The following is a 27,727-nucleotide window of genomic DNA, read 5'->3' as shown; positions in this document are numbered from 1 at the left end:
TCAACCAGGCTCTAATCAATCTATGGTGTACAGGGTACAAAGGAAAAAATGTACCCCTTTAATAAGAATGGCTGTTTATGCCACATATTTGCATATATTTTTATCACCTGTATCTAATCACAAGCTTAACATGGCAAAGAACTGACTGCTTTCACTGAAAGGCTTGATGAGCCTTTATTTGCACATTTCCTAACCTTGCTAAATACAACAGCTCCCATAAAGCACTTCTGTAGACGCCTGGAAAGCACATGCAATTATACTTTAGCAGGTAAAAATATATTGGCTTTTCCCCCCTAAAAGCAGAGAGAAAATTAATTCTTTTCAGCTGCTGCATCCAGGGACAAGCATTTGCTTTGTGTTAAATCTGTGATTTGTAGGCTGGGCATTGTCAGCATCTCATGATCTGGGGAGTGGGATGTGGTAGGATGAGTGTTGCAAAAGTGTTCACATCCAAACTGTCCTTATACAAGGCTGTCTGAAGAGTCTGTCTTCTGCAATCCATTTAAACTGTCTCCAAATCTTGTTCCTAGACATTCGTTATCCAAATTCCCAACCCATATTGTTTGTTTTTTAGAGCAAATGAGGATATTTTATGCAACATTTCATCTTTCCGGGAGAGTAGTTGACTTTTTAAAAATGTTCTGCTAGATAATAACAAACCTTGATTTTGCACTTAATTCATTTACCTCCAAATTATTGGAAACCCCACAATCCCTGTCCTCAAATGGCTCACTATATGGTGGTATGATTATCAGGAGGAATTTTTTTTATTTTTAATTAGTGCATATTAATTACACAAAATGGTGTTTTTCATTGTGGCATATATGTACTTACATAATAACAAATTTGATCAACGTCACTCCCCAGTACCTTCCTCCACTCTACCCATCTCCCTCCCCAACTCAATCTTCTACTATAAGGTCTTCCTTCTACTTTTCTGTTTGTTTCCCTCTAGCTTCCATATATAAAGAAAACACAGGATACTTTTCCGAGTCTGATTTATTTCACTTAACATTATGATCTCTAATTTCACCCATTTTCTTGCAAATGACATAATTTCTCTCTAAAGCAGAATTAAAACTTCATTGTGTGTATATACCACATTTTCTTAATTCATTTATCACTTGACAGACACCTAGGCTGATTTCATAACTTGGCTATTGTGAATTATGCTTCAGTAAAAATATGGGTATGCTTGCCTGGGGTTGTGGCTCAGTGGTAGAGTGCTTGCCTAGAGTGTGCAAGGCCCTGGATTCGATCCTCAGAACCACATAAAAAAATAAATGAACAAAACAAAGGTATTGTGTCCTACTACAACTAAAAAAATAAATATTAAAAAATATGGGTAGGCTGACTTTTAATTCTTTTGGATAAATACCAAGAAATGGTATAGCTAGATCATATGACAGTTCTGTTTTTAACTTTTTCAGGAACCTCTATACTGATTTTCACAGTGGCTACACTAATTTACATTCCCACCAACAATGTTTAAGAATTTAAGAGTTCCTTTTCCCTGCATTCTCACCACTGTACCAGCATTTACTGTTTGTATTCTTTTTTTTTTTTAACCATATACTGTTTGTATTCTTGATGACTGCCATTCTGACTGTAGTGAGATGAATCTCATTGTAGTTTTGACTTGCATTTCCTTGATGGCTAAGGATGTTGAATGTTTCCTCAATTATTGGCAATTTCTTCACAGAACTGTTTATCATTACTTCCTTTTGAGAAGTCTGTTCAGTTCATTTGCCCATTTATTAATTGGGATATTGAGTTTTTTATTGTGGAGATTTTTTATACATTGCTTTTACTTCATCATCGCTACAAATATGACATTTTATGTCATCAGTCTTTAAAAATTCAAAAACATGACCAAAAGCTGTGTGATCAAAAATGTTACATCTTATGGATATATAATAATTTATAAACATTGTTATATTATACCATTAGGCTTCACTTTCCCAATTACTTGATATTGTAAATAATCTGCTCTGAGCAGCCTTATATCTAATTCTTATACAAAGTGCTTATTTCCCACACCTGCTTATAGCATGTACCTGTGGAAGCATCACCTCCCAGGACACAAATTATTGCTAATACTGCTTGTGCCTCCTGAACCTCTCTGTTGTTTTTAGGATTTGCAATTTCCCAAGGGTTGTATGAGAAAGGATAGTACTAGCAAGTATCCTGATTATCTCAAGGAAAGCTTCAGAGGACCAGTAGTGTACACCTATGGACTGGGTATATGGAAAGGTCAGATGTTGCCCTCCCTGCTTTCAGATGGAAAGGGTGACTACTGCTCAGATTGAGTGCAAAAAGCTCCCAAATGCTTTTTTTCTCTTGACAGTCCCCAGACTGTGGTATTAGATCACCCTGGACAGCTGAGGGTGTTATTTTTTACTTTGTTTTCATAGGGGCATTTTAAAGAAAAGGCTAGGTAAAATAACTAAACCTTGAAGATGCCATAGCAGTTAGCCAGATAAAGATGGGAAGGAAAGGAATTCCTGAGAAGCCTCACAGCAGGAACAAGGACATTGAATAGAAACTGCAGTGTATGCAGGAAATCACAGTTCTTTCATGGGGGGTGGCGGGTCCACTCAGGGGTACTAAATCACTGAGCCACATCCTCAGTGATTTGTATTTTATTTAGAGATAGGGTCTCACTGAGTTGCTTAGCACCTCGCTTTTGTTGAGGCTGACTTTGAACTCTGGATTCTCCTGCCTCAGCCTCCTGAGCTACTAGGATTACAGGTGTGTGCCACCTGCCCCGCATAGACAGTTCTTGAATATAGAAACTGTGAGGCTGGATGTGACACAGGATACAGATATGAGGATTAGGCAGGTTACAGTGAAGATTTTTGTTCTTTAAAGATTCTGTATATCAATCATTCACTGTGCAGAAGCTTTTAATTTAATGCCATCCCATTTGTTGATTTTTATTTCCTGAGTTACATAAGGTCTATTCAGGAAGTCTTTGCCTACACCTATATATTTCCTCGATTTTTTTCTTCCAATAGTTGCAAAGTTTATGATCTAATGCCTGAGTTTTTGATCCAACTTTTGTATAGGGTGAGAGATACGGATCTGTTACATATGGATAACCAGTTTCCCCAGCACCACTGCTTGAAGAGGCTATCGTTTTTCCTAATATATGTTTTTGGCACATCTGTCAATAATCAGATAACTGTAACTGGGTGAGGTTATTTCTGTGTCTTCTATTCTATTCTATTGCTCTACATGTCTGTTTTTGTGCCAGTACCATGCTGGTTTTGTTATTATGACTCTATAGTATGATTTGAAATTGGGCATTTTGATACTAAAAGCATTGCTCTTTTTATTCAGTACTGCTTTGGCTATTCTGGGTCTTTTGTTATTTGATATGAATTTAGGACTTTTTTTTCTAGTTCTGTGAAGAATGGCATTGGTATTTTGATGCGGATTGCACTGAATATGTAAATCACTTGGGGTAATATGACCATTTTAACGATATTAATTCTGCCTATCCAGGAACATGAGAGGTCTTTCCATCTTCTGGTGTATTCTTTAATTCCTTCAGTGTTTTTAAATTTGTATAGTAGAGGTTTTTCTTTCTTTTTTTTTTTTTAATTCTCTTTTTTTTTTAATTTTTTTTTATTGGTTGTTAAAAACATTATAAAGCTCTTGACATATCATATTTCATACATTAGATTCAAGTTGGTTATGAACTCCCAATTTTACCCCAAATACAGATTGCAGAATCACATCGGTTACACATCCACATTTTTACATAATGCCCTATTAGTAACTGTTGTATTCTGCTACCTTTCCTATCCTCTACCATCCCCCCTCCCTCCCCTCCCATCTTCTCTCTCTACCCCATCCACTGTAATTCATATCTCTCCTTGTTTATTTTCCCATTCCCCTCACAACCTCTTATATGTAATTTTGTATAACAATGAGGGTCTCCCTCCATTACCATGCAATTTCCCTTTTCTCTCCCTTTCCATCCCACCTCATCTATCTGTTTAATGTTAATCTTTTCTTCCTGCACTTCCTCCCTGCTCTGTTCTTAGTTGCTCTCATTATATCAATGAAGACATTTGGTATTTGTTTTTTAGGGATTGGCTAGCTTCACTAAGCATAATCTGCTCTAGTGCCATCCATTTCCCTGCAAATTCTATGATTTTGTCATTTTTTAGTGCTGTGTAATACTCCATGGTGTATAAATGCCACATTTTTTTTATCCATTCATCTATTGAAGGGCATCTGGGTTGGTTCCACAGTCTAGCAATTGTGAATTGTGCTGCTATGAACATCGATGTAGCAGTATCCCTGTAGTACGCTCTTTTAAGGTCTTCAGGGAAAAGTCCAAGAAGGGCAATAGCTGGGTCAAATGGTGGTTCCATTCCCAGCTTTCCCAGGAATCTCCATACTGCTTTCCAGATTGGCCGCACCATTTTGCAGTCCCACCAGCAATGTACAAGTGTACTCTTTTCCCCACATCCTCGCCAGCACTTGTTGTTGTTTGACTTCAAAATGGCTGTCAATCTTACTGGAGTGAGATGGTATCTTAGGGTGGTTTTGATTTGCATTTCTCTGACTGCTAGAGATGGTGAGCATTTTTTAATGTACTTGTTGATTGATTGTATATCCTCCTCTGAGAAGTGTCTGTTCAGGTCTTTGGCCCATTTGTTGATTGGGTTATTTGTTTTCTTATTGTTTAATTTTTTGAGTTCTTTGTATACTCTGGATATTAGGGTTCTACTTGGGAATCAACCTAACAAAAGAGGTGAAAGATTTATATAATGAAAACTACAAAACCCTAAAAAGAGAAGTAGAAGAAGATCTTAGAAGATGGAAAAATATACCCTGTTCATGGATAGGCAGAACTAACATCATCAAAATGGCGATATTACCAAAAGTTCTCTATAGGTTTAATGCAATGCCAATCAAAATCCCAACGGCATTTCTTGTAGAAATGGATAAAGCAATCATGAAATTCATATGGAAGAATAAAAGACCCAGAATAGCAAAAGCAATTCTAAGTAGGAAGTGCGAATCAGGCGGTATAGCGATACCAGACTTAAAACTATATTACAGAGCAATAGTAACAAAAACAGCATGGTACTGGTACCAAAACAGGAGGGTGGACCAATGGTACAGAATAGAGGACACAGAGACTAATCCACAAAGCTACAACTATCTTATATTTGATAAAGGAGCTAAAAGCATGCAATGGAGGGAGGATAGCATCTTCAACAAATGGTGCTGGGAAAACTGGAAATCCATATGCAACAAAATGAAACTGAATCCCCTCCTCTCGCCATGCACAAAAGTTAACTCAAAGTGGATCAAGGAGCTAGATATCAAATCAGAGACTCTGCGTCTGATAGAAGAAAAAGTTGGCTCCAATCTACATATTGTAGGGTCGGGCTCCAAATTCCTTAATAGGACACCCATAGCACAAAAGTTGATAACAAAAATCAACAAATGGGACTTACTTAAACTGAAAAGTTTTCTCTCAGCAAGAGAAACAATAAAAGAGGTAAATAGGGAGCCTACATCATGGGAACAAATTTTTACTCCTCACACTTCAGTAGAGGTTTTTCATCCTGAAAGGAGGAACTTCTTAATGCCTAGAAATACATTTTAAATCCCTATACCCCAGTGTGTCACTAGGGCTCTAGGACCTGTGATCTAATCTTCTCAAACAACTGGGTTCAGAAAAAGCATTAAGAATTGCTGGCCTAGGAAGAGAGGCAAATACTTTGATATTTGATGAGGTTGTGATGTTTATAAGGGATGTCCACTGCACAGTGCTAACAGAGCACAAAGAAGGTGTAAATCTGCTGGTGGAGAGGGCTTCCAGAAAATTCCAAGAAGATTTACATTTGATCCAGGTATTAAAGAGGGCAAGGGCATTCTCAGCAAATGCAACATTTGCAAATTCGTGGGGGAAATAACATGATCCTTTGAAAGATGTGATTTGGAGTTTAGAACTTGAAATATTGGAGATGAAGGAAGGAAAAGGACTAGTTGCAAATGATAACTGAAAACATATCCTGGGGTCATATGTGGGAAGGGATTTTCCCACCAAAATAGGTAGTTTCAATCTATCCTGTAAAGAACTGACCAGCAGAGGTGGGTATTGTGTGTGTGTGTGTGTGTGTGTGTGTATCCTTATAGAAAAATTAAAAGTTGAGCATATGATAAGTGGAATCTAAAGACCTGATCTCATAGAAGCTGAGACTAGAATAGTGGGGAAAAGAGGGAAAGGAGAAGACAGGTTGGGGTATATAGAGAGGTTGGTCAATGGACAAATATAACTATTAGATAGTTGGAATAAATTCTGATATTCTGTTGCACAGTAGGATAAATATGGTTAACATTAATGCATTGAACATCTCAATATAGAAGACAGGAGTTTTAATGTTTTCACCACAAAGAAATAATACAAATTTAAGGTGATAAATATGCCAATTATCTTGATTTGCATATTATACAATGGCTAGGTAAACTAAAATACAACATTGTACCACGGAAGTATGAACAATTATGTGTCAATCAAAAACAAACATAAAAAATCAGAGTGTAAGGGAGTAACAGTAAAAGATACATGTTTTGTTTTATTTTAGCATATGTATAAATTTATTCAACATATAGCTTACACATACAATAAACTAATTACATATACTTATGACACTCTTGTTTTGATCATTAGTCTTCTAATCCTGAGATTAGTGTGGCTCTCCTGGACATGTTTTTATTTCTTCCCTTTCTGCTTCACCACTGTTTTCAATTCTCTCCTGTTCACCCCCCGGTATGGGGACCATGGTGAGATTCTTTGACCAACTGGAGATTTGTTGTAGAAAGAACACTCTAGAGGAATTCTGCAGGTGTGACATGAAAAATAAAGTACAGGAGCCTAGATATGGGGAGGCTAAAGAGATGATCTAGAAAAGAGTGATTAGGAACTGATCAGATTTGTCCCAGAGGATCCCAGAGAACCAAGATCCGCTTAGAAACTTAAGCCTGAAAGAACTGTCTCAAGTTCCAGAGAGAATCCTCATTTGTTATTGCAGTCATTTATAAGCCAGAGGGCCACTTGTTGGTGAGAGGGTTTAAAGGCTTATTAGTTATCTATTGATGCATAATAAATTACCCCAAAATGTAGTGATGTAAGAAGACAAACATTTATTATCCCATAGTTTCTGTGGATCAGGAATTCAGGATTGGGTTCAGTTATCAGAACCACAAAACTTAAAAATAAAACTAAAACGGCAAAGGAATTTAGTAGTGACTTTGTTGGATGATTCTATCTCAGGATCTCTGATGATATTTCAGTTAAGATGTTGTCCAGCTGTGTAGTCCTCTTAAGGCTCATTCAGATCTGAGATACTTGAAGCGCCTCATTGGCTGTTGAAAGGAGATCAAAATTTTTTGATACATGGACCTCTCCAAAGTGCTGCTTGAGTATACTCCCAATATGGCAATTGGTGTCCCAACAGAAAGAGCAAGGAGGAAGCCACAATAACTTTTTTTGACCTAGTCTCAGAAGTCACATACTATCACTTCTGTTTTCTTCTTATTCATTGGAAGCAAGTCTCTAATGTCTAAGTCATGATGGAGGGGAATAAAACTAAGTTCTACCTCTTGAAGGGAAAAGTAGCAAACAATTTACAGATAAAACACCTGTAACAAGGTCACACAAGGGACCTTGAAAGTTCCTTTCTATCTGATATTTTCCACTCTCTCTATATTTAAAATGAGAAAATGGAGACTTAGGGATGTCAAATAACAAGTTAAATGTCACATCCCTAGAAAGGGGTAATGTCAGGAACCAAATATGGGGCTGACTGCTAAACATGTACCCAGGTGGCTTTTCATTTGTACACAGCATCGTCACCACCTATGGATGAAGAGGAAACAAAGGGTAAACTTCAAAAATGTCCTGTACTTGAGTCTTATCACCCTTAAAGCAGCTCACCAGGGCTCTTGTGATTGATATATTTGGTTGAGAAGAGACACCCAGTACAGGCTTCCTGGAAACTTCAAGTGGCAATGGGGTTTGACTAAAACTGCTTTTGTGATGTAATGAGAACATTTTTTATGATTTTCAGAAAAGAATGTAGACACTGAAAAAGCTAAAGTTAGAGATTGTTTTGATAGTACTATTCTTGAAACAAAAAGAAATCAAACAATATATAGTATTCAGGTATTGTTTTAAATTTGGGGAACTGTTTTATTTTATTTGAATATATAGGGGGAAAAAAACTTCTTGGTTTATCCTGGACATTATTGGGCATTAAGTAGCCATGAGTTTATGAAGTTATACTTTCATGAGAATTTGAAAAAGCAATCAATGAGAAATCACAGTTCAAATCTTCAGTAAATTAAGTTGTGGCCTGATTTGAAAGAATTGATAGGATATAGCACATAAGAACTCACTTGATCTCCATGTCTAAAATAGCCCTCTTTTATAGGCAGAAGTTTATGACAGATGCTTGCAGGAAGCCACTCCTGAGCTATTTAGTGAGTTCATTCAGCCTTGAGCCAAGGAGATTTTGGTCTGGCACTGCACACTATTTCGTGGGCCACTCCCACTTAATGGATTATGCAATGCACGTGACTTCAGTCTCCAGCTAGCTCCATTGGGCCTGGACAGCCCACCTCCTACCTTATGTGGCAGAACATTCTATGGAATACCTTTGAAGTTCCCCTTATATATAATTAAGCAAATGTGGGCTTCTCTCCCCACCCTACCTCCCACACTCCCAGTGTGAAAGCTCCACTGCTAAAAGCCTGGCACCTTCCTACCCCTGCTTTTCAAAATTGCTTCCTGATCGTGTTGTCTTTTCGTAGCCTTCCTTTTTCTTAGCTTTATCTCACCACCAGCATACTCCACATAGAAGAACTCTGGCTCAACTGTCCACACAGGACGTGGGCAGGAGATGCTTCTCCTCTTTACAGGTCGAACCTTCCATTACAAGGATATAAAATGAGAAATATTTAAATAATCCTGATGCTGTCAATGCTGGTTACTGATTGTCACTGTTTTGAATCAAACTCGAATCAAAGTATAGAAGAGAAGCATGGATAACAATAACAATAACAATGATTGCTAGAGATGAGGTACAATGAGAGAGGAAAAGAAATGTGCAGGAACTTCCCTCAACTTATGTAGTTGAAGGGATGAGGGATGGTTGATACAGATTATATTAGGTTGATGGATCAAGAGATAATGTGCTAAACTTGCACATAAAATTAAAATATATTATTTCAAGTTAGAGTAGAAGTCCAACCAAAGTCAGGAGAGAAGGGGAGTGGGATGTGGTGTGAGTCGCGTTTTTGTTTTTGTTTTTATTTTTCCAGAACATGAAGCCACAAGTTACTGACTCATCAAGAAACAGAAACATGAGTGCATTCTAAAGAGTAAAAGTGTTTCCCACAAGAATAACCAGAACCAGAGGCTGACTGGTGACTCTGGGAATGAGGTGGCAAAGATGGCTTTTACTTCTTATTCACTAAATTGGCTCCATATATTTAATGCTTCTTTTGAGATAAAAGAAATTAGTTTACAAATAACTACCTTGGTAATAGAATTCAACATGAGATAAAAATTCTATGACTTATCCTTAAATATGTATTTTTACAATGAACCTGAAAAACTGAAAGACAACCAAAAGGCCCTGATAATCCTCAGGACTGACTCAAATGGACCAGAGTTCAAGATCAGTAAAGTGGGATACTCCTTTCTGGAAGGAAACAAACTAGGAATAATCCAACAAACAATTTTAATAATTCCCACCTCCCAAATACCAAGGGTTAGTTTTCTGAGTTTTATTGAAAGCCCAGATAAATCTTCTGCATATGTTTAAAATCAATTCCCTCCTATCTAACTATGTAAGACTATTCAAAATATTAAACAACATTTAGGATATCAAGGGCTGGGGCTGGGGCTCAGCAGTAGAACACTCGTCTAACATGTGTGAGGCCCGGGTTCAATCGGCAGTGACACATATAAATAAATAAAATAAAGGTGTTGTGTCCACCTACAATTAAAAAACAAATTTAAAAAATAATTAGGATATCAAAGAAGCAAACCACCATTTGTCATGGTTTAATCAGAGATTACAATTTAAAAATATATATGTTTGAAGTAGGGTAGGTAAAGAGAGATGATAACAAAAAGAATAATGGTGAGATTGATGATCAGAGTCCAGTTGACTCTGAGAAAGGTCTTTTAGATTAAAGTGCTTTTTTTTTAAGGAATGAATGAGAAGATTTTATGAAAATGTTTCGGGCTTCTGTAGAAAAATACTTTTTATACCCGTTAAGAAATACTGAGTCTTCTATTTTATAGACTCACAGAAACTCAGGGTAGGAAAAGACCTGTACTATAGCAATTAACAACAATCATACAGTATAATCAGGTATCACCCACATTTTCTGTATACAAATTTATATAAAGGTTTGAACTACCACAGCCTCTGTGGATGAATATTATGCTTGTATATTGAAAAAATACAGAAGAATATATCAAAACACAGTACAAAATTCATACAATAGAATACTATGCAACAATGAAAATGAACAATTCCTGTCACATGTAATAATAAATCTAATGGGGCTTAATGTTGACTGAAGACCAGACCATTCTTTTCTGAAAATAATACATATTCTATGATTCTATTTTTAGAATACAGGAAACCAGGCAAAACTAACCATGGTGTTAGAAATGAGCATATTTGGAGCCATGAGTGGTAGCGTACATCTGCAATTCAAAACCAGCCTCAGCAACTTAGCAAGACTCTGTCTCTAAATTAAATATAAGAAAGAGCTGGGGATATGGCTCAGTGGTTAAGTGCCCTCTTGGTTTAATCTCTGGTACAAAAAAAAATGAGAGAGAGAGAGAGACAGAGAGAGAGAGAGAGAGAGAGATGAGCATATTGTTTAACTTTGTAGAAAGGCAGGGACTAGCAGGGGTCTGGGGGGCTACAGTGAAATTCAATCTTTTTAATTTGAATGCTGATGACATGAGGTGGGTTTACTTTGTGAAAATCTGTCAAGAAATTATAATTGGGAGATCCGGGCTGACTGATCCGCGTGGCCCGCCCCGCGGCTACAGATGGCGGGACACCACCGAGAAGCAACCAGCAAGCAGGGAGAAACATTGCTGCGGATTCTGTGGAATCCTGCCGGCTGAGCCCCCACTGAGCCCCGGGCTGAGTTCGGGATTTCAGACGGGGAAGGAAGCAGTACAGTTCTATCCCCCACAATGGAAACTCCACCAAGGAAACCAGCGGCCACCATCTTGGAGAGCTGAAGTAACCACCGCCACTCTCCGACAGATTGCAACAATAAAACAGGTGTGTGTTACTCAGCTCAGCTCCCATACAGCGGGGAATTCGCATAAAATCTTTCCTAGGCTTTCCGGGGGTGGGATTATCAGAGCAAGACTACATAAAGACGCGGGGAAAACTAGAGACACCTGACCCTCAACTCCCCCTCCCATCAGCGGCGAAAACGAAACCTGTCTAGCCAGCGCTGGGGGAGGGGCAAGCGGAAGAAATCAAAACAATAGAATGCTGGGGTTCCCAATAGACACCTTGCACACCTAACAAATGGCAGGCCCAGAGTACAGTTTGAACTGCCGAGAGGCATCACTCAGGGGAAATCTGGTCTAGCAGGAGAAACCAGGACTAGCAGGAGAAACCAGGGGACTAGAGGCCAGGCCCTCGCGACTGGGCGGCTGGAGACCGCACGCCCGCTGGCAACAGTCCACCCACTGCCCGCGTGACTGGGCAGCTAGAGACCGCCCGCCCGCCGGCAACCGACCGCGCGACTGGGCGCTAGAGATCACCCGCCCGCTGGCGACAGCCCACCTGCTGCCCGACTGGGCGCTAGAGATCACCCGCCCGCTGGCGACAGCCCACCTGCTGCCCCTGCAACTGGGCGGCTGGAGACCGCACGCCCGCCGGCGACCGATCACCCGCCCGCTGCCTGCGCGACTGGGCGGCTGGAGACCGCCTGCCCGCCGGTGACTGACCGTGCGACTGGGCGGCTAGAGATCGCCCGCCCGCCAGCGACCGGAAGCTGAAACCAACCAGAGACAGCCCAGTCCCACCCCCCGCATTCGGACACCCCAGCAAGGAGCCTGGGGCCAGCCATAGCAGAGAGGTGACGTCACTGGAGCTCAGCCGTCGGAATTCCTTCCCAGCGGAATCCACTTTAGCAGGCATAGTCTACCAACACAAAGGAGAGACAACAGAGATATACAAAAACTAGGTTGGCTCAATTCCAGAACCTTGTTTTCTTAACCACTCAACCCTACATGCAAGTATGACGTGTTTGAATATGCCAATATCTTGTCATCCTTCTGTATTTCCTATTGATAGTAGTAGTTACTGGTGGTGGTGGTCGGGTTCTGGAAGGTAACTGTATAAAATTTTAATGTCTACATTAAATAATGCTTATTTTAGCAGAGATTCTAAAATACGTTAGAATTCCTTGTCTTAGAAAGATTTTAAAAGAATGAATTGGTTACTCTTATCTGTTACCAACTGGTTGAAGGAGAGGAAAAAAAAGGATTAACATACTTTCAAGGTATTCTTAACCCTATATTTCTTAATATTAAAGGAAAGTCTTTACTTCACAAATACTTAAGCATTTTGTGGCCATTTGATAAATAGTTTCATTTTCCTTCATTTGATCATTAAATATTTGTTTTGTCACACGTAACATTTTTCTTTTAACTTTGAAATGACAGATCAATTCACTTTCACATATTTATTAACAATTTAGTTTGAACTGCTTTGTTTTTCCTTGTTATTTCTTCCCAAGTGAAGGTGAAGTGTTAATTTTTTTTTTTTAATGGCTCCTACTACTATCTATGTCTAGGATTTCTAAGGAAGGGTGAAGAATTGGAAATGAGTGAGTGAAATCTGTCTGGGGAAGGAAATGTTTAACGTGTTTGTGAAGTAGTGCACTTCTTCTAGGTTCACTTCTATTGCACTATAATATACATTGAAGCCTGATTTTTCACTCAGGCTAACCCTTTAAGGACTTTCGTCAACATTCATAGAGGTAGAAACATGTTAACTGAGTTCTTGTAGCTGGAAAAGATCAGCAATTGATAAACTATGAAATAAGTTTAAACTCATGGACTCCAAGATGGCCGCGAATAGAGTGCATCACACCCCGTGTACCGCGCCACTGCGCAGGTGAATAACGAGTTAGAACGACAAAAAACTATCTTGTTAGGAACTTACAGCAAAATGGGGGTGCACCGAAACCTAGAGGAAGGATTTCCAGCACCGAGGTCCGGTAATTGAGTCTCAAACACAAGCCAACTGTGCGACCGGAGATCTGGGCTGACTGATCTGCGCGGCCCGCCCCAGACGGCGGGGCGCCGCCGAGAAGCGACCAGCAGGCAGGGAGAAACGTTGCTGTGGATTCTGTGGAATCCTCCTGGCTGAACCCTCACTGAGCCCCGGGCTGAGTTCGGGATTTCAGACGGGAAAGGAAGCGGTACAGTTCTATCCCCCACAATGGAAACTCCACCAAGGAAACCAGCGGCCACCATCTTGGAGAGCTGAAGTAACCACCACCACTCTCCGACAGTGACAATAAAACAGGTGTGTGTTACTCAGCTCATCTCCCATACAGTGGGGAATTTGCATAAAATCTCTCCTAGGCTTTCCGGGGGGGGGGGGGAGGGATTATCAGAGCGAGCCTGCATAAAGACGCCAGGAAAACTAGAGACACCTGACCTTCAACTCCCTCTCCCATCAGCAGCAAAAACGAAACCTGTCTTGCCAGCACTGGGGGAGGGGCAAGCGGAAAAAATCAAAACAATAGAGTGCCGGGGTTCCCAATAGCCACCCTCCACACCCAACAAACGGCAGGCCCAGAGTACAGTTTGAACTGCCGAGAGGCATCACTCAGGGGAAATCTGGTCTAGCAGGAGAAACCAGAGGACTAGAGGCCAGGCCCTCGCGACTGGGAGGCTGGAGACCGCACTCCCCCCCGCTACAGTCCACCCGCTGCTCGCGTGACTGGGTGGCTGGAGACCGCCCGCCCGCCAGCGACCAACCGCGCGACTGGGCAGCTGGAGATCGCCCGCCCACCGGCGACAGCCCACCCACTGCCCGCGCGACTGGGCGGCTAGAGATCGCCCATCCGACGGCAACGGCCCACCCGCTGCCCGCACGACTGGGCGGCTGGAGACCGCCCGCCCGCCAGCGACAGATCGCCCGCCGGCTGCCTGTGCGACTGGGCGGCTGGAGTCCACCCGCCCGCCGGCAACCAGGAGCTGAAACCAACCAGAGACAGTGCAGTCCCACCCCCCCTTTCGGACACCCCGGCAAGGAGCCTGGGGCCCACCATAGCAGAGAGGTGACGTAACTGGAGCTCGGCCATTGGAATTCCTTCCCAGCGGAATCCACTTTAGCAGGCATAGTCTACCAACACAAAGGAGAGACAACAGAGATATACAAAACCAAAACAAATCTATAGAAGAAAGCAGAAACACAGCAATCAAATAGAGCTGGAAAGTAACGTGAACATCATGAAGAAACAAGGGAAAAAAGGAGTACAAACAATGCAGGACAACTTAAATCTACAGGAGGACCTAGAAGCATCAGAAACATGGATAGAGAAAGAACTCAAGAAATACCTAACTCAGATGGAAAGGAATATTAGAGAAGACATGAGACAGCAAGTCCAAGCAATAAAAGTATATTTTGAAAATGAATTAAACAAACAAATTCAAATGGCAAAGAACGAGCTTTACCAGGAGATAGAGATCTTAAAAAAATCAAACAGTAATCCTAGAAATGCAGGAAACCATAAACCAAATTAAAAACTAAAACGAGAATATTACAAATAGACTAGATCAAGTAGAAGTCAGAACATCAGGTAATGAAGACAAAGTTTATCAACATGAAAAGAATATGGTCAACACAGAAAAGATGCTTAAATCCCACGAGCAATCTATTCAAGAGATATGGGATGTCATAAAAAAACCAAATTTGAGAGTCATCAGGATAGAAGAAGGCATAGAGAATCAAACCAAAGGAATGGACAACCTATTAAATGAAATAATTCTAGAAAACTTCCCAGAGATAAAAGATGGAATGGATTGCCAAATCCTGGAAGCCTACAGGACCCCAAACATTCAAAACCGTAATAGACCAACTCCAAGACATATAATTATGAAGATAGCCAACATACAGAACAAGGAGAGAATATTAAAAGCTATGAGAGAAAGGAGGCAGATTACATTCAGGGGTAAACCAATTAGGTTAACGACTGATTTTTCATCACAGACTTTGAAAGCGAGAAGATCCTGGAACAATGTATTTCAAACGCTGAAAAATAATGGATTCCTACCAAGAATACTGTATCCAGCAAAATTAAGCTTCAGATTTGACAATGAAATTAAAATTTTTCACAATAAACAAAAGCTAAAAGAATTCGCAGCCAGAAAACCAGCACTGCAAAGCATTTTGAGCAAAATACTACAAGAAGAGGAATTGAAAAATAGTGCCCAAAACTAACAGCGGGAGGTATCTCAGTAAAGGGGGAGGAAAATAACCAGAAAGTAAAAACTAGCCAAACTAAAATAAATAAATAAATAAACAGGATTGGAAGTACAAATCATATTTCAATTGTAACCTTAAATGTTAATGGCCTAAACTCACCAATCAAGAGACATAGGCTAGTAACCTGGATCAAAAAAACAAATCCAACAATATGCTACCTTCAGGAGACTCATATGATAGGAAAAGACATACACAGGCTGAAGGTAAAAGGTTGGGAAAAATCATACCACTCACATGGCCCTCTGAATCAAGCAGGAGTGGCCATACTCATATCGAATAAAATCAACTTCAAACCTAAGTTAATCAAAAGGGATAAAGAAGGACACTACATACTGTTAAAAGGAACCATCCACCAACAAGACATAACAATTATCAATTTGTATGTACCAAACAATGCAGCTGCAACGTTCATAAAACAAACTCTCCTCAAGTTCAAGAGTCAAATAGACTACAACACAATAATTATGGGTGACTTCAACACACCGCTCTCGCCATTAGATAGATCCTCTAGACAAAATCTGAATAAAGAAACTATAGAACTCAACAGCACAATCAATAACCTAGACTTAACCGACATATATAGAATATATCAACCATCATCAAGTGGATACACGTTCTTCTCAGCAGCATATGGATCCTACTCAAAGATAGACCATATATTATGCCATAGGGCGACTATTAGTAAATATAAAGGCGTGGAGATAATACTATGCACCATATCTGATCATAATGGAATGAAACTGGAAATCAATGATAAAAGAAGGAAGGAAAAATCCTACATCACATGGAAAATGAACAATATGCTACTGAATGATCAATGGGTTACAGAAGACATAAAGGAGGAGATAAAAAAATTCTTAGAGACAAATGAAAATACAGACACAACATACCGGAATCTATGGGACACAATGAAAAGAGTTTTAAGAGGGAAATTCATTTCTTGGAGTTCTTTCCTCAAAAAAAGAAAAAACCAACAAATAAATGAACTCACACTACACCTCAAAAACCTAGAAAAGGGAGAGCAAAACAATAGCAAATGTAGTAGAAGACAAGAAATAATTAAAATTAGAGCAGAAATCAACGAAATTGAAACAAAAAAAAACCATTGAAAAAATTGATAAAACTAAAAGTTGTTTCTTTGAAAAAATAAATAAGATTGACAGGCCCTTAGCCATGCTAACGAAGAGAAGAAGAGAGAGAACTCAAATTACTAACATACAGGATGAAAAAGGCAATATCACAACAGACACTACCGAAATACAGAAGATAATTAGAAAGTATTTTGAAACCCTATATTCCAATAAAATAGAAGATAGTGAAGATATTGATCAATTTCTTAAGTCATATGATCTGCCCAGATTGAGTCAGGAAGACACACACAATTTAAACAGACCAATAACAAAGGAAGAAATAGAAGAAGCCATCAAAAGACTACCAACCAAGAAAAGCCCTGGACCGGATGGGTATACAGCGGAGTTCTACAAAACCTTCAAAGAAGAATTAATACCAATACCTTTCAAGCTATTTCAAGAAATAGAAAAAGAAGGAGCTCTTCCAAATTCATTCTATGAGGCCAACATCACCCTGATCCCGAAACCAGACAAAGACACTTCAAAGAAAGAAAACTACAGACCAATATCTCTAATGAACTTGGATGCAAAAATTCTCAATAAAATCCTGGCGAATCGAATACAAAAGCATATCAAAAAAATTGTGCACCATGATCAAGTAGGATTCATCCCTGGGATGCAAGGCTGGTTCAATATACGGAAATCAATAAATGCTATTCACCACATCAACAGACTTAAAGACAAGAACCATATGATCATCTCGATAGATGCAGAAAAAGCATTCAACAAAGTACAGCATCCCTTTATGTCCAAAACACTAGAAAAATTAGGGATAACAAGAACTTACCTCAACATTGTAAAAGCTATATATGCTAAACCTCAGGCTAGCATCATCCTAAATGGAGAAAAACTGAAGGCATTCCCTCTAAAATCTGGGACAAGACAGGGATGCCCTCTCTCACCACTTCTATTCAATTTAGTTCTTGAAATACTAGCCAGAGCAATTAGACAGACAAAAGAAATTAAAGGCATAAAAATAGGAAAAGAAGAGCTTAAATTATCGCTATTTGTGGAAGACATGATAATATATTTAACAGACCCAAAGGGTCTACAAAGAAACTGCTAGAGTTAATAAATGAATTCAGCAAAGTGGCAGGATATAAAATCAACATGCATAAATCAAAGGCATTCCTGTATATCAGCAACAAAACTTCTGAAGTGGAAATGAGGAAAACCACTCCATTCACAATATCCTCAAAGAAAATAAGATACTTGGGAATCAACCTAACAAAAGAGGTGAAAGATTTATACAATGAAAACTACAGAACCCTAAAGAGAGAAATAGAAGAAGATCTTAGAAGATGGAAAAATATACCCTGTTCATGGATAGGCAGAACTAACATCATCAAAATGGCGATATTACCCAAAGTTCTCTACAGGTTTAATGTGATGCCAATCAAAATCCCAAAGGCATTTCTTGTAGAAATAGATAAAGCAATCATGAAATTCATATGGAAAAACAAAAGACCCAGAATAGCAAAAGCAATTCTAAGCAGGAAGTATGAATCTGGAGGTGTAGCGATATCAGAGTTCAAACTGTACTACAAAGCAATAGTAACAAAAACAGCATGGTACTGGTACCAAAACAAGCAGGTGGACCAATGGTACAGAATAGAGGACACAGAAACCAATCCACAAAATCACAGCTTTCTTATATTTGATAAAGGGGCCAAAAACATGCAATGGAGGAAGGATAGCATCTTCAACAAATGGTGCTGGGAAAACTGGAAATCCATATGCAACAAAATGAAACTGAATCCCTTTCTCTCGCCATGCACAAAAGTTAACTCAAAATGGATCAAGGAGCTAGACATCAAATCAGAGACACTGCGTCTGACAGAAGAAAAAGTTGGCTACGATCTACATACTGTGGGGTCGGGCTCCAAATTCCTTAATAGGACGCCCATAGCCCAAGAGTTAATATCAAGAATAAACAAATGGGACTTACTTAAACTAAAAAGTTTTTCCTCAGCAAGAGAAACAATAAGAGAGGTAAATAGAGAGCCTACATCCTGGGAACAAATTTTTACCCCTCACACTTCAGATAGAGCCCTAATATCCAGAATATACAAAGAACTCAAAAAATTAAACAATAAGATAACAAATAACCCAATCAACAAATGGGCCAAGGACCTGAACAGACACTTCACAGAGGAGGACATACAATCAATCAACAAGCACATGAAAAAATGCTCACCATCTCTAGCAGTCAGAGAAATGCAAATCAAAACCACCCTAAGATACCATCTCACTCCAGTAAGATTGGCAGCCATTATGAAGTCAAACAACAATAAGTGTTGGCGAGGATGTGGGGAAAAGGGTACACTTGTACACTGCTGGTGGGACTGCAAATTGTTGCGTCCAATTTGGGAAGCAGTATGGAGATTCCTGGGAAAGCTGGGAATGGATCCACCGTTTGACCAAGCTATCACCCTTCTCGGACTATTCCCTGAGGATCTTAAAAGAGCGTACTATAGGGATACTGCCACATCAATGATCATAGTAGCACAATTCACAATAGCTAGACTGTGGAACCAACCCAGATGCCCTTCAATAGATGAATGGATAAAAATAATGTGGCATCTATACACAATGGAGTATTACGCAGCACTAAAAAATGACAAAATCATAGAATTTGCAGGGAAATGGATGGCATTAGAGCAGATTATGCTAAGTGAAGCTAGCCAATCCTTAAAAAACAAATGCCAAATGTCTTCTTTGATATAAAGAGAGCAACTAAGAACAGAACAGGGAGGAAGAGCATGAGGAAAAGATTAACATTAAACAAAGACGAGTGGGGGTAGAGAAAGGGAGAGAGAAGGGAAAGCATATGGAAATGGTAGGAGACCCTCAATGTTACACAAAATTACATATAAGAGATTGTGAGGGGAAAGGGGGGGAAACAAGGGAGAGAATTGAACAACAGCAGATGAGGTAGAGAACGAAGATGGGAGGGGAGGGGAGGGGGGATAGTAGGGGATAGGAAAAGTAGCAGAATACAACAGTCACTAATATGCCATTATGTAAAAATGTGAGTGTGTAACCGATGTGATTCTGCAATTTGTATTTGGGGTAAAAATGGGAGTTCATAACCCAATTGAGTCAAATGTATGAAAGATGATATATCACGAGCTTTGTAATGTTTTGAACAACCAATAAAAAAATAAAAAAAGAAATTATAATTTGTGTACTTTTCTAAGTGTATGTATGCCTAAATAAAAAGTTAATTCATAAAATAAAATAATAGGACCCTGCTAGTTTATGTGCCACATTTACATGGATTTTTAAGAAGTACCTCCCTGGGTGCATGAAAAAGTGAGTAGTGGCAACTCCAGAAGTCTATGCCTTGGTAAATGGAGGGTGGGTTGGGTTTCATACTCACTGATGGGCATGGCTAAACACAAAACCACACATCTGCATGGATGTCTGCAAATCTTCAAAAACACTCATTTGACCCTCCCTCAACCATAGTTTTATGAGGAGGGCAGGGCAGGCATCCTTATTTTACAGATGAGGAAGTGGCATGGAACAGTAAGACCAACGCACAAAGATGCAAGAACTAATAAGCCATGGAGCCAGGACTAACTTCTAGACCAGCAGCTCTTCACATGGTTCTGATTCCTTTTCAGGAGTGGGGACAGGAAGAAATCTTCTGTTACTGTGTATATTGTTATGGGTCACCTCAAATGCTTTGTGTAATAAGGCAGAGGAGCAATACATTATCTAATATTCTTAATACTGGACTTTACTAAAGCTCCCAGGTTCTGAGCCCCCTTGGAAAATGTGCATTGAGCATGTACTTTAAAATAAACATTCATCTTTTGCATGTTTACCTGTGGATAACGATCAGTAGAATAGAGATGTCTAGATGTCAATAGTGTACCCTGGCCTTCCCATAGCTTAAAATTATTGACTGAAGGATATAAGCCTTTTTATGTTTTGAAAAAGTGAAAAAGACACAATATATATGTGTCCAACTTACCTAGAAGTGTCTGTTTATTTTGGGAGGAGTCGGGCTCTGCAGAACATCTACATGATCGGAGAACAATCACTCCACCAAGTACACCATCTTCACTGGCTAGGAAAGGTGAACCTAGGCACAAGGGATTAGAGGTCATTTTTCAGGGAATTTTACTTTTTTGATTTTTCAGTTTTCATTTGATTACCAGAACAAAAATGTGCTATGAATAAGAGCTTGGAAGATGCCCATTTTCTGACAGTCATCATTGTTCATACCTCGTATAGACTTGATGGCAAAGGCAGGCTTATGCCTGAACAGGAGCCATTTGGCAAAGACATTACCAGATGCCGCCAAGATGACTTGAGTGGGGAATGGAGTGTGCATTACTGTATTCAGAATGGAATTGGAAACACTACCAGATTAAAGGACCAAAACACAAATACATGAAAAAATGTTCAACAACTCCCTTTGATCAACTCTTAGAGACTACTTACCAGGCTCTCCCTGATGTCAGGGATATACCACCAAAAGCTTTGTTTAACTACCTTAAATTCTATTTTAAACAATAAGCCACAAACTTTATTACAAACATTTAAAAATGCTCCTGATGGTTTACACAAATAAGAGTGAAACTATATTTCTATTATGAGATTCTGGTAGTTAGAAACAGCTCAGCCTCCTTGAGATCTCACACACTGAACTATTGTGAGCATTTCAAGAACATTATATTTTAAAACCCCTCATTTTTCTTCCCCAAGGACATCTTCTTCAAACATCTGGCATAGCAAGTGAGCACATGGAGAACAAATGCAAAATTAACCTAAGAACTATCAAAGAAAGTAGTAAAAATAAAAACCAACCAAATTGGATTGGGGGGGGAGCTTCTGGTTAAACTTAGTAGATTAAATACATACATTTATCTCCACTCTCTCCCTAAATCCAGTGAATTGGTGGGAAAGGAAGGAAAAAGGCATGACTCAAAAAGGGCAGAGAAAGAGGAAGTGGAGGGGAGAGGAAGGGACCTTTTAGTAAATGGAAAGGAGATGGACAAGCAATTGTTCACCTAACAGACCTACGGAAGCTGAAATGTAATTTTCTATAGGATAGAGGGAACTTAGAGTGAGGGACATCCACAAGGAACCTTCTAGTTTTGCCATAAAACTGAAAGGATCAGAAATTGGAGACTTGGAACTGAAGGCAGGGATAGAGGCCAGGGATGAAATCAAGACAACAAATTAAGACCTGCTAAGATCACTAAGTTGTTTCAATTAGGCCTCTGTCTCAGGAAAGAGAGACCAAAACAAACAAAAATGCAACACAGGGAAAACAGGCAAATGGACTGAGCAGAAGTTAAAAAAAAAAAAAAGCAAGATAAAAGATACACTTACACATTGATGAGACTGCAAATTAGAACAACCACTTTGGAAAGCAGTATGGAGATTTCTCATAAGAATAGGAATGGAACCACTATATGACCCAGCTATCCCATTCCTTGATAGTTATTCAAGAGAACTAAAATCAGCATACTATAGTGATATAGGCATATCCATGTTTATAGCAGCACAATTCACAATAGCCAAGTTACGAAACTAGCCTAGGTATTGTCAACAGATGAATGAATAAAGAAAATGTGGTGTCTATACACAAAGAAATTGTATTCGGCCATAAAGAAGAATGAAATTATGTCATTTGCTGGTAAATGAAAGGAACTTATGAACATCATGCCAAGTGAAATAAGCTAGATTCAGAATGTCAAGGGCTAAATATTTTCTCTCCTTTGGGAATGCTAGAAAAAATAAGGAGAGAAATAAAGGGGTAGAGGATATCCTGAAAAATTAAAGAACAGTAGAGTAGAAGAAGGGGATTGAGAGGAAAGGTGGAAGGGTGGGCAAGAGGAGGAACTGCAGAATGAAATTGACCAACTTATGCTACACATATGTACATATACATCATAATGAATTCCATGTTTATGTATAACTATAATGTATCAATTTAAAATAATAAATACATAAATAAAAGATCAGTAGAGTATAAGCCAGGGATCAGGGAAGGGAGTAAAAGAGGAAAACAGGATGAGCTGGGGATTGTGAATGAGTAAACTATGTTATATGCATTTCTGATTATGTCAAAATGAACCTCACTATTACGTATGACTATAATATATTTTTAAAAGCATTAAAACTGGGCACAGTGGCACACACCTGTAATCCCAGAGGCTTGGGAGGCTAAGACAGGAAGATCTTGAGTTCAAAGCCAGCCTCAGCAACAGCAACGCACTGAGCAACTCAATGAGACCCTGTCTCTAAACAAAATACAAAATAGGGCTGGGGATGGGCCTCAGTGGTTGGATGCTCCAGGGTTCAATCTCCACTACCAAAGAAAGAAAGAGAGAGAGAGAGAGAGAAAAGGAAAGCAAGGTTTCCAAGTTGGGGGTGGGGGGTAGAGAGAAGATTACAAGGAAAAAAAAAGATTACAAGGGGATCATAATGGCATCAGATTTCTCAACAGCAATACTAGAAGATAATAAATTATGGCACTGTCTTCAAAATGCTGTGAAAAGATTTCCAACCTCGAATTCTATATTAAGACAAAAATGCCAATCAAGTGTAAAAGCAGAATGAAATTCTACAAAGTGTTAGAGTGTACCTCCCATGCATTCCTTCTCAGAGAGTTACAGGATAAAAGGACCATGGCAAAATGAAGGAGGAAGTAAATAAGGAGAAAGGAAATTGTTTCTGAAAACAAGAGATTTAAAACATAAAAGAAAAAGGGATTCCCAGATGACACACAGCTACAGAGCAAGCTTAGAGAGCAAACAGTCCAAATTGGAGCAGGAAGACAGAGAAAGCCAGGAAGGAATTTCCAAGGGGAGCAAACAAAATAAACTGACCAAATACATATTGGATTTTAAATTATTGCGAGGAAATGTTTCAGATTTTGAGGGAAGTGAGAATATGGAAGAGTGGTTGTTATTAAAAAAAACTAAAAAATAATGAGGCAAATGTTATCTATGAAAAAAAGATAAGTCTTGGTACAAGAAAGGAAAGGAAAGGGTTAAGGTTACCTCAGCGGTGCAGCCCTTGCCTAACACATGTGAGGCCCTAGGTTCAATCCCCAGCACCTCAAGGAGATGGAACCATAGTATAGTATGTAGCTCATGTGAATAGCTACAGTAAAAATACATAAACTCTCAACATCAGTGAAATACAAAATAGAGATATACACATTGAAAGGGGGAGGGGCAAGTACAGGTTCATAGAACTGAGATTAGAAGAATAAGAGAACTAAATCATTGCCTTCTCTGAGTGTGAAGATGATAATGACTAAATCTGATAAATAATATCTAAAATTGAAAAATTAAGAAATACTACTATCGGCATGTTATGTTGAAGTACAGATGTAAGTTTTAGAAGAAAAAGCTAAGGGAGTTAAAAGTAGTAGCCTCTAGGGAGAGAAAACTGGGAAGCAGATAGGCTGGAATAGGGAAGTACTCAATTTTATTATAAATCAGTGATACTCCTTTTAGACCATTGCTTGGAAAGAAAAACAACATAAATTGAAACCGTGTAACTAGAGTAAATTTCTTGATCCTCTGCTTCTTAGAGAAGGGGAAAGGAGGTAGGGGACTCGTTTGACAAATGACTCTACATTGGGCCTTGGTTCCATGTCGTCATGTCTGAAGTTGAATTTTCAGAAATACACTACCATGAGGTGTTTTATTAACATTTTAGAGATGAATAACCTGAGGTCCGGAGAGGGTCAATGACTTTCCATAGCCATGCCAAAGTTCGTAGGGAATGCCACATCCCCCCACCTTCTCTGAACTTATGATCCTTGCTTCCTTTGTAGCACTTCCTCTTCCTTTTCATTTGTTCCTTTTTTAGGAACAAAAAAACTCTGGAAAATCTCACATTCTAACTGCCAGGTGGTTACTACTCAAACTCAGCACTTTTGGAACTGTTTCTTTTCCCATCAAATCCAACAACTTTTCCTAAGCTTCTTATAGTTTATTCAAGTTCAAGGCTCTTTGCCTCTTCCTTCTCCAATAACTGAACACTTCAAACCAAGTCAAACCCTGACAGATCTGTGATTGTACTTGCACCTGCCTCTGTCTCTTCATTTCACTGTAGATACCCTCTGTGAACTCTCACTATATTGCAAATACTGCAGTAGGCTCTAATCTGCCCTCCCTGCCCCAGTCAATCTCTAAATTAATAATCCAAGAAATGTATACTAGGTGCCAGGACACTTCTAGGCACTGGGAATACAGCAATGAACAAAACATATCTGGATTAATAGTATGGGGAAAAAGTAATACACTCAAAGCAATAAGGAAATCCATCCAGATAGGAGGGAGAACTGTCAAGAAAATAAATAATGGAGGGCATCAGTGGAGCATGGAGGATCAGAGGAAGCCCTTTTTGGAAAGGTGCTAACCACCACGTGACAATCTGGAAAAAAACATTCCAACCAGATGAACCAGAGGCTCTAAGGTAGGCAGAGCTCAGTGTGCTCAGGAAATAAAAATTGTATAGAGTGACAGGAACTGAAGGAGGGAAGGAGAAGAGAAGAGAATATGAGTTGAGAGAAAGGTAGGGGGCCAGATTATGGACAGTGATAGATTTTATGTGTACCTGTAAAAGGTTACTGGGCTGTGTGACATGAACTGGCAGGGCAAGTATTAAAGCAGCAAGTCTTTGGCTGAGAGATAATAGTGGCTTGGGTGAGTCTTGTGACAGCAGAAACTATCTGCAGAGGTTAAGTCTGGGATATATTCTGCAAGTAGAACTAACAGGGTAGTTCACAGAATAGACATGGGAGGTGGGGAGCACGGGAAACAGAAACAACCAAATTCAGTCCCAGAAGAGATATGCATCCTATATATGATCACATCATTAAACAACTCAAAAACCTTCAGTGGTTCCCTACTGCCTATAAATGATATCCACACTCATTATCTTCCTATATTTATTTTTACAATTCAGATGTTTCAGCCAAATTAGATTTTCTATACTCTACTCCTGTAGAATTTCATCTAGGATCACTGTTGTGGACAGCCCTTTCTGGCTGTACTCCCAGCAACTCAGCAAGATGTGGTGGCACATATCTGTACTCCCAGAAACTCAGGAGGCTGAGGCAGAAGGATCGATCACAGTTTTGAGAACAGTCTCAGCAAATTAGTGAGACCCTAAGCAACTTTGTGAGATCTTGTCTCAAAACCAAAACCAAAATAAAAAGGATAGTATGTGAATGCTCTGAAAGGGGGCAGGGCCTCAGGCTACCATGGAAACTCGTAACAGAGCTCTTTAGCTTTGATATGTGCACATTCAATAATTTAACAAAAGAGTGATTAGGGTATATCCGAAAATTCCAAATTTTCCATGGAAAATACTTAGATTGTTATTGTCACATAAGGAAAAAAAAAAAAAAAAAAACACTGACTCAGGCAGAAGATCTTGTTAAGTCTCAGGGTAGCAACTATGTATTATTAAGCAAGGAATAAATCATTTTTTTAATCCCATGCCTCAGTTTGTTCTATTATAAATCATAGATATTAAAAGACATCTTTTAGCTACCTTTGAGGACTGGTATGAGGACTGAATTTATATACATGAACTTTCTTTGGTGGTAGTAATATTGGTAGTAGGAATACACTTCAGAATTTTGCTGGTGTTTCAAAGATCATCATATTGAATAGGTCTATTACTGTATCTGCCTGGGTAATCTTCTACAACAGCTAGAACCAGTGTCAATTTGTACTCGGTGATAGGATGGTGGTTCTAATGGGTATTAGTTTCACAAGTTAAAAACACTAAATAGTCTCTGAAAATAAAAAGCTAATTCTTAATCCTACTGATAAGAAAACAAAAATTAACAGAGAATGAAATGCTGGATGCTAGGTGCTTTGTATACCCCATATGGGAACTGTGGGCAAAAATGAATAACCTTAAGACAATTCAATGTTCTATTAATATATGTACAAAGCAATTGGATAGATTTAAGAGATAAATAAAGAAATAAGAAGGTTAAACTTTATTCAACATAATAAAATAAGTCTTAAATAGCTCCTTTAAAGACCTAAGTCTGTAACAGCTATGGAATGACACTCTAAGTACAGATTGTAAGGGACACGTTCAAATGTGTGTAATCTGGACATTCATTTAGGTTGCAAATCTAGACTGCATATAAATGAGACACCTTCTTACCCTATATGTGCTATTGCCTTTAAGGATGAAGAAGGTGAAGCAATATGAGAGGAAAATCACTTCAAGTATTAGAGAACTCAACAAGTATATTAATCCATTGTCTTTTGATTGCTAATAACAAAGTCCCAATTAAAATAATTTCAAGGAAAAAAAGTGGGAATTCACTGGCTCATAAAATCCAATTGGGGTAGGGGAAAACAACAAAACTAAGCCTGAAATGATCAACGGTGACCACAAGCCAGTGGAGTGGAGTGATTGGAAAGACAATGGATATAATACAGGGTCAAAGATATGGGAAATTAGGATTCAAGATTTGCTGCTGTATTCTTGAATTGCGGCCAGTCATTTTTACCTCTCTTGCTTTTCCCCACCTTGTCTGAAAAACTGGGACACTGGACTCTAATATGCACAGTCCTAAAAGAATTTTCAGTTATGGAGCTTCATCTCTACCCACAGCAGCAATTAGCATTACCTGGTGCCAGAGAAGCAAAGACAGAGTTCTTTTGCAAAGCCTAACATTCCTCTTCAACATGTGAGAACATATCAAGAAAGTGTTGTATGGCTAGAAGGCAGCTGCAAGTGTTCCATCTTCCCATCACACTTAACAAAGAACTTCTGTCTTTTAAAAATACATTTTTTGCACTATCTTCTTTTTAATGTCTATATGCCAATTGTTTGAATGTCATTTTTCTCTTGGAAGAATAACTCATATATTGAATACACACACACACACACACACACACAGGGAGTTTGGAGATCTGATGAGCAAGAATATGAAGACTAGAAATATTGATTATTCTCTACTTAGAACACAAAACCCTAACTTCAAAAGAACTAAAGAGATAT

General features: G+C 39.0%; 1 protein-coding gene across 5 annotated transcripts in view; it reads right to left on the bottom strand.

Annotated features, from left to right (window-relative positions):
• Positions 1-27,727, bottom strand: part of Tasp1 (taspase 1) — a 282,779-nt gene that overhangs the window by 43,305 nt on the left and 211,747 nt on the right. For all 5 annotated transcript variants that reach the window (XM_027921784.3, XM_071608719.1, XM_071608720.1 and 2 more), the window contains one exon: positions 20,697-20,807. In XM_027921784.3, coding sequence (XP_027777585.1) covers positions 20,697-20,807 — 111 coding nt within the window. The remainder of the gene's footprint in view (positions 1-20,696; positions 20,808-27,727) is intronic.

The sequence above is a fragment of the Marmota flaviventris genome, chromosome 2 (genome assembly GCF_047511675.1).
Source record: "Marmota flaviventris isolate mMarFla1 chromosome 2, mMarFla1.hap1, whole genome shotgun sequence".
NCBI classification, from domain to species: domain Eukaryota; kingdom Metazoa; phylum Chordata; class Mammalia; order Rodentia; family Sciuridae; genus Marmota; species Marmota flaviventris.
The sequence above is the reverse complement of the archived record's forward strand: the minus strand, read 5'-3'. Positions and strand labels throughout refer to the sequence as shown.